At 42.6% G+C, this 19,346-nt stretch overlaps 1 protein-coding gene across 2 annotated transcripts in view; it reads right to left on the reverse strand.

Annotated features, from left to right (window-relative positions):
- Window positions 1-1,104: 1,104 nt before the first annotated feature.
- LOC146712598 (uncharacterized) overlaps window positions 1,105-19,346 on the reverse strand; it is a 31,713-nt gene continuing 13,471 nt past the window's right edge. The window contains exons 6-18 of one of the 2 annotated variants that reach the window (XM_085452065.1): window positions 16,027-16,431; window positions 15,004-15,453; window positions 14,138-14,587; window positions 8,676-9,137; window positions 6,374-6,823; window positions 6,035-6,298; window positions 5,672-5,926; window positions 5,340-5,588; window positions 4,951-5,208; window positions 3,004-3,306; window positions 2,641-2,910; window positions 2,436-2,519; window positions 1,105-2,313 (exon numbers count right to left, since the gene is read on the reverse strand). In XM_085452065.1, the coding sequence (XP_085308191.1) occupies window positions 2,247-2,313; window positions 2,436-2,519; window positions 2,641-2,910; window positions 3,004-3,306; window positions 4,951-5,208; window positions 5,340-5,588; window positions 5,672-5,926; window positions 6,035-6,298; window positions 6,374-6,823; window positions 8,676-9,137; window positions 14,138-14,587; window positions 15,004-15,453; window positions 16,027-16,431 (3,967 nt within the window). In that variant the 3' untranslated portion in view covers window positions 1,105-2,246. The remainder of the gene's footprint in view (window positions 2,314-2,435; window positions 2,520-2,640; window positions 2,911-3,003; window positions 3,307-4,950; window positions 5,209-5,339; window positions 5,589-5,671; window positions 5,927-6,034; window positions 6,299-6,373; window positions 6,824-8,675; window positions 9,138-14,137; window positions 14,588-15,003; window positions 15,454-16,026; window positions 16,432-19,346) is intronic. The other variant, XM_085452064.1, reaches the window with a different exon arrangement.

Consider the following 19,346-nt stretch of genomic DNA (forward strand, 5'->3'; position numbering starts at 1 on the left):
AGAGTGCTCAATGACACATAAGAGGGTTGGAGTTGGGTTCGAGGGAGCACAGAACACCAGCGCGCAGAGGACCAGCGCACAGGGCACCAGTGCAGAGAGTGACAGTACCAGCGGGGAGAGTGGAGACAGCACCAGCGGAAGGCACGGGACGGCTGTGTGGCTTTGCAGTTTTAAAGAAGCGGCGGGCGGAGTTGAGAGCTCTGCCCACCCGGGGTAAGTCTTTGACTTATCCCCTTTTATTGAATAAAAACTGCCGGAAGAATAGTGACTGCCGCTCCTCCCTTTCTCTAGCATATCAAGACGCGAATGCGGAAAGGAAGGAGAGGACTCCGCTGGGTTTCCCTTTTACTTCGCTGGATTTCTTAACTCCCTGGGACTTTTATGCCGTGGTGGATCCCACTGGACTTTTAATGTTGTGTTTGATTGATTTTTATTGTGTTATCCCTTGGCCAAGGTTGTTTTAATTCATTTTACATTTTTAACTATTTAAATATAATAAATTATATTTTTAATTCTACAGTTTTTTTATCGTGTGCTTTCCCTTGGCGGCTCCACTGCTCTGCCCGCTTTGAGGAAGGTTTCCTTCCTTTTAAAAAACACAAACCACCTTGGAAATAAAATCAGCCTTTCCGCTCCGTTACAGCTACAACTGTGGTTTGCCTGCACCAGTGTGTGAATGTGAGAGTGAATGAATAGTGAAATTGTAATTGCAATCCATTATTATTTTGATGCACATGCTGTTTTTCTTTTTTGTTTCAAATTTGCATTGTACTATTTATTTTCTTTTTTCCTGCTGTATATAAAAATTGGTGTATCTCAAAAATAAAACTATGAAGACGCTCAAAAGAAATTTCCTGTTGTTGGAAACTATTTTGTGCAATTTTTTTGTATTTACAGTTTTGAGGGATAAACCTCTTACATTTCTCTAACTATAAATATATGTAAAAAAACAAAACAAAGATTTTTTATATTTTTGTAGTTTATTGCACTTTTTTGCAATTTATGTAGTTACTAGAGCAGAGCGATATAACCAAAAGTATTTATCACGATATACATTTGAAAATTTGCGATAACGATATAACTGATGATATAATTGACACTAGACAAAATAATTTACAACTTTATTAGTATAAAACAAAAACCCCCCAATGTATTTTCACTTAAACAAGCAGCTGTTTTTTTTAATGTGCATTAAAAGTTATATAATATATAATAATATAATAAAAATTTAACAGTGCAAATACAAATTCCTCGCTGACAGTTTAACCAAAAGGCATTTCCAGTGGAAAATGGCCGACAGATCCTGAGCATAATCATGTATACTATCTACAAAACTTAAAAAGAGGTTACACACACACAATACGGTAATATTATGTTGAAGCACAGTACGTATCACTCCGCGAGGCTCCGTCTACGATAGCCGTAATGCTCCGACAATCCATCAAGCGGTCCGGCTTCGTAGCTTAGCAAAGTCGTACTAAAACATTTGACAGATTTTCGAGCGCCGTGCACATAAAATTGATTCGAGGTCAGTAAACACAACCAGAGTTCATACATAAGGCACACGGAAGTATAAGAACCTATAACCTATCTGGTTATAGGTTCCATTGGAAAGAGATGATTGTGAGAACTTGTTCATTATTTGTTCAATGAACAATTCAGCTGTTACACGTTTCAGTATCTGTTTGTATTTCGTGGAATCAACATTTGTGTGCGAGTACACAAAAATCAGTACAGTTATTGCAAAAGTACCAAAAATAAACTAAGCCGACTCACAACTGTACAATAAAACTGTTACAGCCTCATTTTGTTTTTACACTAATTGAAAACATTTTAATCACAATAATACAACCTGATGTGTAAATATTGGGATGACCACTAGATGGCTTCAGATCTCCATAAAATAAAAATCCGCAGAAACATGAGACGTGCTCGTTTCTACACAAATAAATAAAACAAAGCATTTTAATAACGATATGAAAGTGAAAATACTCTAAAGTTATTAACGCTTACTACGCTGACCTATTATTGCTCTTGTATATTACAGATTAGTATGAAGCAATTGTGAGAGTTTTTACTGAGACCATAAAACTACATCTCCCTGATGATGACGACCATGACGACGATGTTAAAGATGATGGCGAGCGCTTCACCAGATCTCAAACTGCGTGTGCTCCTTGAAGGCTGCTCTGATGATGATGATGACGACCATGATGATGATGACGATGGTGATGATGGCGAGCGCTTCACCAGATCTCAAACTGCGTGTGCTCCTTGAAGGCTGCTCTGTGCACGATGTTGTTGCTGAAGAGTCTAGAAAGAGACCAAAGCAGAGAGCAGACGTCACTCACACAGAACAACATGAATCCACGTGAGCTCAGGCTGTGAATGATTCCTCTCAGAGTCTGAGAAGAAACTCCTTCATGTTGGCTCACCGCACACAGTGGATGGAGGGGTTGATGGAGAGCAGCTGCAGTAACACATCGGTCGAAGCATCAGTGATCTGATTGTGACTCAGACTGTAACACAAACACAACATGTGGCTCTAACTGATCGCTGCACATTATATTACTGTAGTGTGTGTGAACAGGCTGATGGTTGTTGGTGCCTCCCACAGGAGGATCAGTGTGTGACACTCACTCTAGGACTTGGACTTTGTGCAGATGTGTGATGAGAGGGAGCAGCAGCTGGTCAGTGAGCTGACAGTGACTGAGGTCCAGCTCTGTCAGCCCTTCACACGAGTCCAGCATCTGGACCAAAGCCCCGCAGACCCTCTGATCCAGCGTGCTGTGACTGAGATCCAGCTCTCCACCCAGGGCTGTACACAGGGACACCGCCCGCCTCACTGCGTCCCTCTCACTGTTCACAGGAACCAGAGACAGCAGCTGGAGGAGGACAGTGTTACTGACTCTAAACAGGACAAACAGAGAAACTGTCAGGATGCATCAACACCAGCGTGAACAAGGTTCTCTCTGGTTCAGACTCTTCGGTGGTCTTTCCCACCTGAGGCGGACCCTGTGGAGGACAGGAAACAGCAGGTCCAGCACGCTGTCCTCCACCTCACAGTCTCGCAGGTCCAGCTGTGTGTCCCGGCTGCCCTGTGTCAGGATGGTGGAGACGGCCCTGCAGTCATCAGCAGTCAGACTCAGAGGCTCAGTCTGATCCTCCTCCGGTAGCTCCACACAGGAGGAGCAGGACAGATCCAAGCTGTGCTGCAGAGTCCTCAGCAGGCCTGACGCTGCCTCCTGCTGGACGTCACAGGCAGCACAGCAGTGGATGAACCTCAGCAGCTGGTTCCTGTCAACACTGGAAAGAAACGCATGGAGACAGAAAATCTCAAATGATAGATGCTGCAAACAAACTGCTGGCTCCAATAAAATGTGTTGATCTTTAAAACTAAAGGATTTTAAGAACAGCATCTATGAACTAGCAGCAGACACATTATTGTAATTAGATGTTGGATTTATGCACAGCACTCATGTTATTAAGACAAAGTCACACTGAGCCCAGTTTCCCTGCTTGGGCTGATTGTGCAGGTGGATGTTAACAGATAACAGCTTTAAATGAATAAGGACTCTGTTCATCTGGTAACTCGGTGTTCATAATTTACTGCATTTATCAGATTAAAAGCATCATTTGTCAGCAGTGATGAAGAGTAAATGTCTCCTTTGTGTCCAGGAAGCCACAGAAACACAGCATGTAGCAGATTATTTTAATGGGTCCAGTTCAAATGTGTCTGCAGACAAACTTGTGATTTGCAGCCTTCAGCTTGTTGTTCGAGCAGCTGATAAAAGTAGCCCAGGAGGTGTAATGACAACACTTGATAATAACTATAATTAATACAATTAAATTGTTAATTCGACCAATTTTAATTCACTAAGATTAAAATGACAATAACGCTGATGATACCATTTGGTAAAACCACAAATGAGACACACAAATCAGAAGCAACAAGTCAGAGGCTGCAGTTTGGGAAACACTGAAGATCACCAGAAATGTTTGGGCCTCATTTGTAAACTTCACCAAATGATTTCCAATAATATATTTTTAAACAATTATCTGTATAATTAATGAGAAATTGCAAAGCTGACATTTGTAAACTTTGTAAATAATTCATGAATATTGTGTGACATCTAAAAACAGGACGGCTAATGCTAAGCTGCAGTGTGTTCAGCGATAAGTCGGCCCTTGGGTGTAAATAAAAAAAACAAAAAAACTTTTGATTAGTCTGAATTTCTTTGTTGTTTAGTAAAGTTTGTGTTGGATTAAAATACAACAAACGGCTCTCACTGTTGCCATGACAGCGGGCTAATGCTAAAGAAAAGCGTGTGTGACTCTCTGAGACTAAACAACAGTCGGGGGCAGGGCATCTGTGATGAAACCCTCGATGATAAGTAGTGAAATAAACATCTGGTCATCATTAAAGAACACATACCATAGTGAGAACATGTTGTTTGTGTCATCAGAGTGTAATTATCGTCTCTTTCCAACTATGATATATAAGATAGGAAGCTTCACCACATTGTTGTTCGTACATGTCGCCACTATGAGCACCACTATCAGCGGCTCTGGGATTCTTTTCCAGGAAAACTGAACTCAAAGCCGTCTTCAAACCAGCTTACTGTCTGTAAACATCAACATGAACCAGTTACTGTTTGATCCTGTTTCCTGTTCTGTGTTTGCTACGGTGACCCTGGGTTGTTAGACAGGCGCCCACTAATAAAATGTGTTATTGTTGCTGTTGTTGTTATTATTACTGCTCTACCTTTAAATGATGTTCACTCTGCCTGCTGTTTGAAACTTTCCTTGTAGTTTCTTGTTCAACTGTTCATGTAATCTGTTCCACACTAACAGTAAAATGTTAGCTTGTTTTTGAAGCATTATGTTACAATAAAGTGTGTTGTTCAGCAATCACACAGCGCAGCACAGAAACGAGCTCTAATATCTGACCTGAGACGAGAAACGCTGTCCAGCATGAGCAGGATGGACTCTACTCCCCCTGCTGGTATGGAGGTCCACAGCAGGTTCAGTCTGACTCCGTCTCCGTGTCTGAGGATGAAGATCAGAGCAGCACAGTCCACTGAGTCCAGCTGTCTGCAGCTCAGGCTGATCACATGACCGAGTGACCTCAGCAAACTGGGAACAGCGTGACTGTCGTGAGCTCTGTAGAGCTCTCTGATGGAGCTCATCACAAAGCTGGGACTGGGCCTGAAAACAAAGAGTTTATTTCCAACTTTGTTTAAAGGATCCATGAAGTGCTGATTAAAGATGAGACAGCATTTCAAATCCTCCTGATTAATCAGCAGAAACTGTGTAAAAGATCAAACCACATTCAGCACCTTTTAAACACAATCCTGTCCAGAAAGGGAAGCAGACGTGTGGTCTCCTCCTGTAAGAACAGGTTCTTCCTCAGGTCCACAGTGATGGTCTGAGCCGACGGCTGCTGCAGCAGATAGTGAAGCAGCTCCCAGCTCAGGCAGCAGGAGGTCAGGTCTCCACCAACCTTACTCAAGAAGGACAACGTCAAGTCCTTGTCCTGGGTTTCATGGAGGAGAGACAGGAGCTGCTGGAAGCTCTCTTCACTCAGTCTGCAGAGATCATCAATATAAAATAAGCTTTGAAGTAAAAATCGACATTTTATTTGTCCTGTGATGTTCAGAAAGACATTTACTTGACTGTCAGAGGACCATGATGGAGCAGCAGTGCAATGAGATCCTGAGCAGGGATGCAGGTCTCAGTCAGGTCTAACCGTCCGACTGTCCAGTATCTCAGCAGGGAAGCCAAACTACTGACGGCCCTCAACAATACTCTGTGTGATGGTCGGGCTTTCTTAGGCACAAGAGAAAGCTCTTCAACAGCCAGCCGACGGGCCGCTCTGCCTCTTCTTACCCACTGAGACAGCAGCAAGGACATGTCGATGGAAAGCCTGAAGAACGAAGAGACGAAAGAGCAGAAATGATGAACACCAAGAACTAAAGATTCACATAGAAATGATGTTAGAAGAGCAGGAGAGAGTCATGTTTTCACTTCCTGCCTCAGACTGTGTAGTTGTGTTGTGTGTCTGAAGAGCAGAGCGCCTCCTCTGGCAGACATCTTGCTGGGTGTGAGGATGAGATCCACTTTAGAGCCGCACAGTTTGAGAACTCTCCCCACAGACCAGCAGCTTTTCCTGTGTAACGCTCCTGTTAGCAGCAGCTGGAAGCCCAGCAGCTGCAGCAGAGACTCCAGCTGCTGGGCCTCCTCTCTGGATCTTACAGACATGGATGTGCACACACTCTGGAAGAACTCTGGATCACAGCTGGAACACAGCGAAGATGGGATCAGAGAACATGCTGGAAACGTTCTGCAAATGAAACCATCATCACTTATTTACCTGAGCTGTGAGATAAAAGGCAGACACTGCAGCAAACGCCTCACTTCACTCTCTTCATGTGAGCAGCCTCTCAGCTTCACTTGTTTCTTCTCTGGTTGGAGTTTCAGCAGCTCCAGGAGGATGGAGGTCTTTCTCTCTGAGAGGTCTATGATCCAGACTGCAGGAGCTGACTGGAAAACTGACTGTAATGATGGAAGGACACTCACACCTGTTTTAGTCTCACAGTCCTTCACATGGGAGTACAGATCCAACAGGAAGTTAATCTGATATTGCTTCAGATCATCATCATCATCATAGAAGTATTTCTCATGAAGAGGGAATGTCTGATATGTGCACACTGATGCTAACAGCTCCAGGATCTTCTCTCCTGTCTGCTGCTCTCTCTCTGCTGCTGCACAGAACAGACTCACAAAGATCGTTGTGTCTTCGTCAAATGTCTCAGCATCAACTCTGGAACAATAAGAAGGAAACATTTAGAGATGATTTGATGTGAGCTGCATTGAAACAGCCACACACTGCTGATGGACTCCATCTGGTCCATGTTTCCTGTACATGATGACGCTCCATGTTAAATATAACATAAATGAGGGAAACATATCATCTCAGTTGCAGCACATAACTAATTTATTAATCCTCATAAAAACAAGAAAACACAAATATTTTAGAAATTTGTCAAAATTCCACTTTTGGAAGCTTCTTTAAATCAAGAAGAGACGGTAAAAACTTTACTTTAAGATTAAATGAATAGAAAAGTTGTTTTCTGCTTTCTTTGTAAAGTAACTATATACAGTGGGGCAAATAAGTATTTGGTCACCTCAAACAAGGAAAATCTCTGGCTCTCACAGACCTGTAACGTCTTCTGTAAGAAGCTTTTCTGTCCCCCACTCGTTACCTGTATGAATGGCACCTGTTTGAACTCATCATCTGTATAAAAGACACCTGTCCACAGCCTCAAACAGTCAGACTCCAAACTCCGCCATGGCCAAGACCAAAGAGCTTTCGAAGGACACCAGGAAAAGTATTGTAGACCTGCACCAGACTGGGAAGAGTGAATCTACAATAGGCAAGCAGCTTGGTGTGAAAAAATCAACTGTGGGAGCAATCATCAGAAAATGGAAGACATACAAGACCACTGATAATCTCCCTCGATCTGGGGCTCCACGCAAGATCTCATCCCGTGGGGTCAAAATGATCATGAGAACGGTGAGCAAAGATCCCAGAACCACACGGGGGGACCTGGTGAATGACCTGCAGAGAGCTGGGACCAAAGTAACAAAGGTCACCATCAGTAACACACTACAACGGCAGGGAATCAAATCCCGCAGTGCCAGACGTGTTCCGCTGCTGAAGCCAGTGCATGTCCAGGCCCGTCTGAAGTTTGCCAGAGAGCACATGGATGATACAGCAGAGGATTGGGAGAATGTCATGTGGTCAGATGAAACCAAACTAGAACTTTTTGGCATAAACTCAACTCGTCGTGTTTGGAGGAAGAAGAATACTGAGTTGCATCCCAAGAACACCATACCTACTGTGAAGCATGGGGGTGGAAACATCATGCTATGGGGCTGTTTTTCTGCCAAGGGGACAGGACGACTGATCCGTGTTAAGGACAGAATGAATGGGGCCATGTATCGTGAGATTTTGAGCCAAAACCTCCTTCCATCAGTGAGAACTTTGAAGATGAAACGAGGCTGGGTCTTCCAACATGACAATGATCCAAAACACACCGCCCGGGCAACAAAGGAGTGGCTCCGTAAGAAGCATTTGAAAGTCCTGGAGTGGCCTAGCCAGTCTCCAGACCTCAACCCCATAGAAAATCTGTGGCGGGAGTTGAAAGTCCGTGTTGCTCGGCGACAGCCCCAAAACATCACTGCTCTCGAGAAGATCTGCATGGAGGAATGGGCCAAAATACCAGCTACTGTGTGTGCAAACCTGGTAAAGACCTATAGTAAACGTTTGACCTCTGTTATTGCCAACAAAGGTTATGTTACAAAGTATTGAGTTGTATTTTTGTTATTGACCAAATACTTATTTTCCACCCTGATTTACGAATAAATTCTTTACAAATCCTACCATGTGGATTCATGGATTTTTTTTTTTCACATTCTGTCTCTCACAGTTGAAGTGTACCTCTGGTGCAAATTACTGACCTCTGTCATCATTTTAGGTGGGGGAACTTGCACAATCGGTGGCTGACTAAATACTTTTTTGCCCCACTGTATACTATGTGTATACTGCATGTGGTGAACGCATGTTCTCCATCAAAACTCTTCACTAAGCTTCTGAATACAATCTGACTTACCTGAGCTGTGAGATAAAAGGCAGACACTGCAGCAAACTCCTCACTTCACTCTCTTCATGTGAGCAGCCTCTCAGCTCCACTTGTTTCTTCTCTGGTTGGAGTTTCAGCAGCTCCAGGAGGATGGAGGTCTTTCTCTCTGAGAGGTCTATGGACCAGACTGCAGGAGCTGACTGGAAAACTGGCTGTAATGATGGAAGGACACTCAGACCTGTTTTAGTCTCATAGTCCTTCACATGGGAGTACAGATCCAACAGGAAGTCACTCTGATAATCATCATCATCATCATCATCATCATCATCATCATCCATGTATCTCTCATGAAGAGGGAATGTCTGATATGTGCACACTGATGCTAACAGCTCCAGGATCTTCTCTCCTGTCTGCTGCTCTCTCTCTGCTGCTGCACAGAACAGACTCACAAAGATCCTCGTTCGGTCTTCATCTGATGTCTCAGCATCAACACTGGAACAATAAGAAGGAAACATTCAGTGATGATTTGATGTGAGCTGCATAAAAACAGCCACACACTGCTGATGGACTCCATCTTGTATATAATGAAAGTCCATTTTAAAGCCATCTTCCATCAGAGCAGCTGAACAGTGTTCTTAGACAGTTACTGACTCACAACACAAACACTCAGCCTGTGTGTGAAATCACTGCGTTCTGAACTGTAACTGTTATTTTGTTCGCTGTCTGACTTTAGAGAGTCAAACACTAAACATCAACAATACAGAAACACACAGAGGGGAACAACAACATCTACAACAGCAGCTTCACCTGCTGCTCACATCACACACCTCTCTGCTGTCTGACATCTTCATCTGCTCACTATAGAGCTGCTACCACCATCATCATCATCATGCTCAGTAAAACAAAGTCAGAGATAAAGTCCAGCTTCATGTAACTCATTCATTTACTGAGTTACGTCACTGAAGGACTCGTTGAGTTTGCTTTCATGCTGTTTCCATGGCGATGATGGATTCAGGTGTAAAGGATGTTTCTGGCATGTGTGCACTCCAACACTCTGCAGCAGGAGCTCAGTCACATGATCCTATCAAATATAAATCTAACCTTTCTGATGAGAACTCTCAGGTTTTGTATTGTTGATTGTCATTTATAATTAGAAATATCTACTTATATATGCTTAGAGTTTTATAATTAGTTGTAGATTGGTAGAGGTTTGATCCTTAATAGTCTGCAAACTTTGTGTGCACACCTACATCCTGGGAGCATGGGAGAGGTCGTACCTTGTCTTTATGTTTTATGGCAGGATAAACGTGGCTGTATCTGTTTTAGGCTAAGTGCCTCTTGTTTAGATGAACTGCTGGACTTCCAGACCAGCAGGTTTAGGGAAGTCATTTATGGAGTCACACACACACACGCACGCACGCACGCACGCACGCACGCACGCACGCACGCACACACACACACACGGTACTCTTTGTTTGCATGTAGACGTCGTATGTTAATGACCCTATGCATATTCATGTAAGCTCAATAAAAGAGCAGTGTTACGGGAGAACGGACGAGAGCAACTGGGGTCAAGCGAAGGAACGGCGTTTGTCTGGTTCTCTCCCGTGCACGAGGAACATGAAGAACTTTGCCTACTTCGTGTCTTGCTTGCTGTGTAATTATATTGTCTTCAACGTTCCAGCGAATAGCTTCAAGCTACAAACCTATCAAGAACGTCTTTATTCTAGATCCTGATAAGCATTAAAAGTCGTCTGATATTTATAGACAATATGAAACTTCATAGCAACAAACAGCTGAACACGTCAGTGAAACACAGGGATGGACTGAGAACGTTTCCCTCTGAAATATGACAGAGTCTGAATACATTTATAACATGATCCATGTAGATGAGGTCAAACATATGATGCTGATGACAAACAGGCAGCACAAGACAAAATCATCACTTTACAATTCATGGAGCTCCAAATATTTCCATCACTTCTCCGGCCTCTTCAAAAATATCAACATCCATCCAACTCTATTGTCAAAAATCCACCAGTCTCAATCAGCATGGCACTTTTAAATGTACGCTCTCTGTCGAACAAGTCTTTTATTATTAATGATTTAATTTTAGATAATAAACTTGACTGTTTATTTTTAACTGAAACATGGCTGGGTTCGGATGCACCAGTTGTTCTCACTGAGGCCTCCCCACCAAATTTTAATTTCTCTTTTTCTATTAGAAGTGGTAAGAGAGGTGGTGGGACTGCATCTTTAGCCAACAACACACTCACCTCCAAACAAATTTTATTTGATCATTTTACCACTTTTGAATTCCATGCTATTGTTTTCAGCAGCCCTCCAGTTTTATCTGTCACAATTTATAGACCACCTAAAGACAGCGCTGCTTTTATCAAGGAATTCTCAGAATTTTTAACAAACATACATTCAAAATATAACATGATAATTCTAACCGGTGATTTTAAACTGCACATAGATAATCCTTCTGACCCTGCATCAAAAGCATTCTTAAACATTCTTCACTGTTTGGATTTTACCCAGCACGTCACGCAGCCGACTCACAACAGAGGACACACTCTGGACCTGGTCATCACCCATGGGCTGTCCACCAGCGTGTCCTCTGTTGTTGACTTGGCTGTCTCTGACCACTACTGTGTGTTTTTTAACATCACCGGTTTTATTCAGCGGGAGACCTCGGTGCGAACTGTGAGGAGGCGCTATCTAACCTCTGAAGTGGCTGCAAATTTTACCAGGGTTTTAGACGAATGCCCCCCTGTGATTTTACCTGCACCCTGCGATTTGATTTTTAGTTATTTCAACAGCAAACTGAAGAAAAGCCTTGACTCCGTTGCTCCACTCACCACCAAAAAGATTAACGTAAAACATGCATCACCCTGGAGAAACGAAGAAGTCAAAAAACTCAAAAGAAATTGCAGGGCAGCAGAAAGGAGATGGAGGAAAAATAAAAATAATATCAACCATCAAATATTTTGCGAGCAATTTAAAATGTACAATAATACATTAAGGAACTCAAGAAATTCATACTTCACCAAAATAATCAGTATTAACAAAAACAATCCCAAGGTCCTCTTTTCCACCATAGATCACTTATTTAACCCTGATTTTAACAGCTCCCAAAGAACCCCCACAGACTCGCTCTGTGAGCAGTTTGCAGACCACTTCAGGGGAAACGTCAGCGCCATCAGATCTGATATTTTATCTAATCGTGATATGATTTTAAATACATCTGAGGGCTCGATTGTACCTGAGGAGACACTGGACAGCTTTGTCCTGGTTAATGCTGAGAACTTTCAGAAAGTTTTCTCCACAGTGAGACCCACCACATGTCTTTTAGATCCAATCCCTTCTTCACTTTTTAAAACACTTTATGGATTTTTTGAGGCTGAGCTTTTATACATGATGAATTGCTCTCTTCAGTTGGGTGTCTTCCCTGCTGCCTTTAAAACGGCGGTGGTGAGGCCCCTTCTGAAGAAGAGCAATTTGGATTGTAATGATTTTAATAACTACAGACCTGTATCCAACTTACCATTTTTAAGTAAAGTCTTAGAAAAACTTGTTTTTACTCAGATTACTGATTTTCTAAATGATAGACAGATCCTGGAGATATTCCAGTCTGGATTTAGGGTGAACCACAGCACAGAGACGGCTCTCCTAAAGGTTTTAAATGATCTTAGATGTAACTGGGACTCCCAAAAGCTCTCAGTCCTGGTGCTACTGGATCTAAGCGCAGCCTTTGATACAGTAGACCACGCTATTCTTTTAAACAGACTGAAACACATGGTGGGCCTCTCTGGTGCTGTACACAGCTGGTTCACTTCCTATCTCTCTGACAGAACTTTTATGGTGAGTATGGATACATGCTCCTCTAAGATCCATAAAATGACATGTGGTGTGTCTCAAGGGTCGGTTCTAGGCCCTGTACTTTTTAATTTGTATATGCTGCCTCTCGGCAGTGTCATCAGGAGGCATGGAGTGAACTTCCACAGTTACGCTGATGACACGCAGCTGTACATCTCCGTGTCTCCTGATGACACCAGACAAATGGATGCCCTTTTTAACTGTATCTTGGATATAAGATCTTGGATGGCAGAAAACTTTTTACAACTTAACCAGGACAAAACTGAAGTTTTAATTGTCGGTCCTGAGGCTCAGAGAGAGAAACTCTTGTCTAAATTAGAGGCATTTTCACTATGTCCTTCGCTACAAGTGAAAAACCTGGGTGTTATTTTTGACTCTGAGCTTGGTTTTATCCCACATATTAAACACGTAACTAAAATTGGATTTTATCATCTAAAAAATATAGCCAGAGTCCGCCCTATTCTCTCTCGGGCCAACACGGAGATGCTGATGCATGCTTTCATTACCAGTCGCATTGATTACTGTAATGCCCTGCTCTCTGGTCTTCCTAAGAAGAATATTTCAACTTTACAACTCTTGCAAAACTCGGCAGCTCGTGTGCTGACGAAGACCAGAGGGCGGGCCCACATTACACCGGTTTTAGAATCGCTGCATTGGCTCCCCGTGTGTTTCAGGATCGATTTTAAAGTTCTTTTATTGGTTTTTAAATGTCTTAATGGTCTTGGGCCTTCCTATCTCTCAGATCTGCTTTTACCATACGAACCCTCGCGGACCCTGAGGTCCTCTGGTGCTGGCCTTTTGATTGTCCCTAAAGTCAGGACACATACTCACGGAGAGGCAGCTTTTCAGTGGTATGGTCCTCGTCTGTGGAACAGCCTGCCGGAGGAGCTCAGGGCCGCAGAGAACGTACATGTTTTTAAGAACAGGCTCAAGACCCACCTTTTTAATTTAGCTTTTACTTAGCGTTTATTTATTTTATGCTTATTTATTCTATCCTGTTATTCTATTATTAATTTAGGATTTACCTAATATTTGTTTGATTTTATTCTTATTCATTTTTTAATCTTCTTATTCTATTTATATTTATATTGTATCCTGTTCTTATTTATTTTATCATTTTACCCTGTATATATCGTATTGCGTCATATCTCCAGTGTTTCCTTGGAGGGCGCTCTCTGCACCGGGGCTGTTATTGACCGTGGCTGCTGGGTCTCTGGGGTCCTCTCAGCCTGGCTGGGGGGCTCCTTTGCCTCCCTCCTGCTGTGTGCCCAGCCTGGAGGCTGCGGTCTGTGACCGGCTCCCGGTGCAGACGGCTCCCTGTTATAGTGTTTCCTCACTTGGCTCATGCGAGCCCAGCCCAATTTTTACTCTTTAAGTGTGCGCGTGTGTGTATGTGTGTGTGGGTGGGGGGATATATGTGTATTGAGAGTGTGGGGAGTGAGTTGGAGGGTGGGGTGGGCTGCTTTTAACTATGTAAAGCACTTTGTGCTACATTTTCTCTGTATGAAAAGTGCTTTATAAATAAAGATTGATTGATTGATTGATTGATTATTTTCACAGCAATTCTTCTCTTACAGATATTTGACTCATGTGAAGAGCATGTTATTTACCTGAGCTGTGAGATAAAAGGCAGACACTGCAGCAAACTCCTCACTTCACTCTCTTCATGTGAGCAGCCTCTCAGCTTCACTTGTTTCTTCTCTGGTTGGAGTTTCAGCAGCTCCAGGAGGATGGAGGTCTTTCTCTCTGAGAGGTCTATGATCCAGACTGCAGGAGCTGACTGGAAAACTGGCTGTAATGATGGAAGGACACTCACACCTGTTTTAGTCTCACAGTCCTTCACATGGGAGTACAGATCCAACAGGAAGTTAATCTGATATTGCTTCAGATCATCATCATCATCATAGAAGTATTTCTCATGAAGAGGGAATGTCTGATATGTGCACACTGATGCTAACAGCTCCAGGATCTTCTCTCCTGTCTGCTGCTCTCTCTCTGCTGCTGCACAGAACAGACTCACAAAGATCGTTGTGTCTTCGTCAAATGTCTCAGCATCAACTCTGGAACAATAAGAAGGAAACATTTAGAGATGATTTGATGTGAGCTGCATAAAAACAGCCACACACTGCTGATGGACTCCATCTGGTCCATGTTTCCTGTACATGATGACGCTCCATGTTAAATATAACATAAACGAGGGAAACATATCATCTCAGTTGCAGCACATAACTAATTTATTAATCCTCATAAAAACAAGAAAACACAAATATTTTAGAAATTTGTCAAAATTCCACTTTTAGAAGCTTCTTTAAATCAAGAAGAGACGGTAAAAACTTTACTTTAAGATTAAATGAATAGAAAAGTTGTTTTCTGCTTTCTTTGTAAAGTAACTATATACTATGTGTATACTGCATGTGGTGAACGCATGTTCTCCATCAAAACTCTTCACTAAGCTTCTGAATACAATCTGACTTACCTGAGCTGTGAGATAAAAGGCAGACACTGCAGCAAACTCCTCACTTCACTCTCTTCATGTGAGCAGCCTCTCAGCTCCACTTGTTTCTTCTCTGGTTGGAGTTTCAGCAGCTCCAGGAGGATGGAGGTCTTTCTCTCTGAGAGGTCTATGGACCAGACTGCAGGAGCTGACTGGAAAACTGACTGTAATGATGGAAGGACACTCACACCTGTTTTAGTCTCACAGTCCTTCACATGGGAGTACAGATCCAACAGGAAGTTAATCTGATAATCATCATCATCATCATCATCATCATCCATGTATCTCTCATGAAGAGGGAATGTCTGATATGTGCACACTGATGCTAACAGCTCCAGGATCTTCTCTCCTGTCTGCTGCTCTCTCTCTGCTGCTGCACAGAACAGACTCACAAAGATCTTTCTGTCTTCGTCAAATGTCTCAGCATCAACTCTGGAACAATAAGAAGGAAACATTTAGAGATGATTTGATGTGAGCTGCATAAAAACAGCCACACACTGCTGATGGACTCCATGTTGTATATAATGAAAGTCCATTTAAAGCCATCTTCCATCAGAGCAGCTGAACAGTGTTCTTAGACAGTTACTGACTCACAACACAAACACTCAGCCTGTGTGTGAAATCACTGCGTTCTGAACTGTAACTGTTATTTTGTTCGCTGTCTGACTTTAGAGAGTCAAACACTAAACATCAACAATACAGAAACACACAGAGGGGAACAACAACATCTACAACAGCAGCTTCACCTGCTGCTCACATCACACACCTCTCTGCTGTCTGACATCTTCATCTGCTCACTATAGAGCTGCTACCACCATCATCATCATCATGCTCAGTAAAACAAAGTCAGAGATAAAGTCCAGCTTCATGTAACTCATTCATTTACTGAGTTACGTCACTGAAGGACTCGTTGAGTTTGCTTTCATGCTGTTTCCATGGCGATGATGGATTCAGGTGTAAAGGATGTTTCAGATATTTGACTCATGTGAAGAACGTGTCGTGTACCTGAGCTGTGAGATAAAAGGCAGACACTGCAGCAAACTCCTCACTTCACTCTCTTCATGCGAGCAGCCTCTCAGCTCCACTTGTTTCTTCTCTGGTTGGAGTTTCAGCAGCTCCAGGAGGATGGAGGTCTTTCTCTCTGAGAGGTCTATGGACCAGACTGCAGGAGCTGACTGGAAAACTGGCTGTAATGATGGAAGGACACTCACACCTGTTTTAGTCTCATAAGAGTACAGGTCCAGGAGGAAGTCACACCATTTCTCTTTAAGAGGACTGTGTTTGTATCTGCACACTGATGCTAACAGCTCCAGGATCTTCTCTCCTGTCTGCTGCTCTCTCTCTGCTGCTGCACAGAACAGACTCACAAAGATCCTCGTTCGGTCTTCATCTGATGTCTCAGCATCAACTCTGCAACAATAAGAAGGAAACATTCAGTGATGATTTGATGTGAGCTGCATTGAAACAACCACACACTGCTGACACACTTTGCAATGTTTGTGAGTTTAATCTGGATCTTTGCTGATTTTCTGTCTTCAGTAAAATGAAACTTTGATAAAAATCAGAGTCTGTTTATTTCTTTGGAAGTCAGCAAACTCATAAATTGAGCAGAGGATCAAATAATTATGTCACTGCTGTAAAAAGGTAGAACACTGTGAGAACAGCTGTAATACAGTGTTGTATTATTCATGTACGTCGGAGTATTTGGAGAGTTTAGATTTTATATTTGCTATGGTCACTGAATCCTGGTGTTTCTTGGTCTAATGCAGTAACATCTGTTTTCTACAATGTTTATATGACAGGAAATGCTGTTTGCGTTGGATTCTCTATGATGAAGGAGATGGCGAGCCACCTCTGAACCTCATCACCTCCTTAGCCTGAGCAGCTGCTCTGAGCTTTCACTGTGCCAGACGAGGAGGCCACGCCCCCTTTTTCAGCCTTCACCTGAGTTCACCTGTGTGAAAGCACAGCACCAAACAGCTTAGCTGCTGTGTTTCACTCAGGAGCACTTTGGAAGTGAAGCTGACTGGACGTCTTTACTAAAACTGACTGACTACAAACCAGAGGAGCCAACGACAGAACTTCCAAACTCTTCAACATCCCAGAGACACTTTCCTGCATCATCAGGTGACTCCTTGTGATGAGGGAGCAGCTAAAGTAGCCTTGATCACTTCAATATCAACACTGTGTTCGTGCTGTTTACACTCGTCTGTGACGCTGTGTGAAATATTCACCAAACAAATTTTATTTGATCATTTTACCACTTTTGAATTCCATGCTATTGTTTTCAGCAGCCCTCCAGTTTTATCTGTCACAATTTATAGACCACCTAAAGACAGCGCTGCTTTTATCAAGGAATTCTCAGAATTTTTAACAAACATACATTCAAAATATAACATGATAATTTTAACCGGTGATTTTAACCTGCACATAGATAATCCTTCTGACCCTGCATCAAAAGAATTCTTAAACATTCTTCACTGTTTGGATTTTATCCAGCACGTCACGCAGCCGACTCACAACAGAGGACACACTCTGGACCTGGTCATCACCCATGGGCTGTCCACCAGCGTGTCCTCTGTTGTTGACTTGGCTGTCTCTGACCACTACTGTGTGTTTTTTAACATCACCGGTTTTATTCAGCGGGAGACCTCGGTGCGAACTGTGAGGAGGCGCTATCTAACCTCTGAAGTGGCTGCAAATTTTACCAGGGTTTTAGACGAATGCCCCCCTGTGATTTTACCTGCACCCTGCGATTTGATTTTTAATCATTTCAACAGCAAACTGAAGAAAAGCCTTGACTCCGTTGCTCCACTCACCACCAAAAAGATTAACGTAAAACATGCATCACCCTGGAGAAACGAAGAAGTCAAAAAACTCAAAAGAAATTGCAGGGCAGCAGAAAGGAGATGGAGGAAAAATAAAAATAATATCAACCATCAAATATTTTGCGAGCAATTTAAAATGTACAATAATACATTAAGGAAGTCAAGAAATTCATACTTCACCAAAATAATCAGTATTAACAAAAATAATCCCAAGGTCCTCTTTTCCACCATAGATCACTTATTTAACCCTGATTTTAACAGCTCCCAAAGAACCCCCACAGACTCGCTCTGTGAGCAGTTTGCAGACCACTTCAGGGGAAAGATCAGCGCCATCAGATCTGATATTTTATCTAATCGTGATATGATTTTAAATACATCTGAGGGCTCGATTGTACCTGAGGAGACACTGGACAGCTTTGTCCTGGTTAATGCTGAGAACTTTCAGAAAGTTTTCTCCACAGTGAGACCCACCACATGTCTTTTAGATCCAATTCCTTCTTCACTCCTTAAAACACTTTATGGATTTTTTGAGGCTGAGCTTTTGTGCATGATGAATTGCTCTCTTCAGTTGGGTGTCTTCCCTGCTGCCTTTAAAACGGCGGTGGTGAGGCCCCTTCTGAAGAAGAGCAATTTGGATTGTAATGATTTTAATAACTACAGACCTGTATCCAACTTACCATTTTTAAGTAAAATCTTAGAAAAACTTGTTTTTACTCAGATTAATGACTTTTTGAATGATAGACAGATCCTGGAGATATTCCAGTCTGGATTTAGGGTGAACCACAGCACAGAGACGGCTCTCCTAAAGGTTTTAAATGATCTTAGATGTAACTGGGACTCCCAAAAGCTCTCAGTCCTGGTGCTACTGGATCTAAGCGCAGCCTTTGATACAGTAGACCACGCTATTCTTTTAAACAGACTGAAACACATGGTGGGCCTCTCTGGTGCTGTACACAGCTGGTTCACTTCCTATCTCTCTGACAGAACTTTTATGGTGAGTATGGATACATGCTCCTCTAAGATCCATAAAATGACATGTGGTGTGCCTCAAGGGTCGGTTCTAGGCCCTGTACTTTTTAATTTGTATATGCTCCCTCTCGGCAGTGTCATCAGGAGGCATGGAGTGAACTTCCACAGTTACGCTGATGACACGCAGCTGTACATCTCCGTGTCTCCTGATGACACCAGACAAATGGATGCCCTTTTTAACTGTATCTTGGATATAAGATCTTGGATGGCAGAAAACTTTTTACAACTTAACCAGGACAAAACTGAAGTTTTAATTGTCGGTCCTGAGGCTCAGAGAGAGAAACTCTTGTCTAAATTAGAGGCATTTTCACTATGTCCTTCGCTACAAGTGAAAAACCTGGGTGTTATTTTTGACTCTGAGCTTGGTTTTATCCCACATATTAAACATGTAACTAAAATTGGATTTTATCATCTAAAAAATATAGCCAGAGTCCGCCCTATTCTCTCTCGGGCCAACACGGAGATGCT

Source organism: Copadichromis virginalis, linkage group LG3, assembly GCF_057382275.1.
Source record: "Copadichromis virginalis isolate Kocher_CV1m ecotype Utaka linkage group LG3, C_Virginalis_male_GT1.1, whole genome shotgun sequence".
Classification (NCBI taxonomy): Eukaryota; Metazoa; Chordata; class Actinopteri; order Cichliformes; family Cichlidae; genus Copadichromis; species Copadichromis virginalis.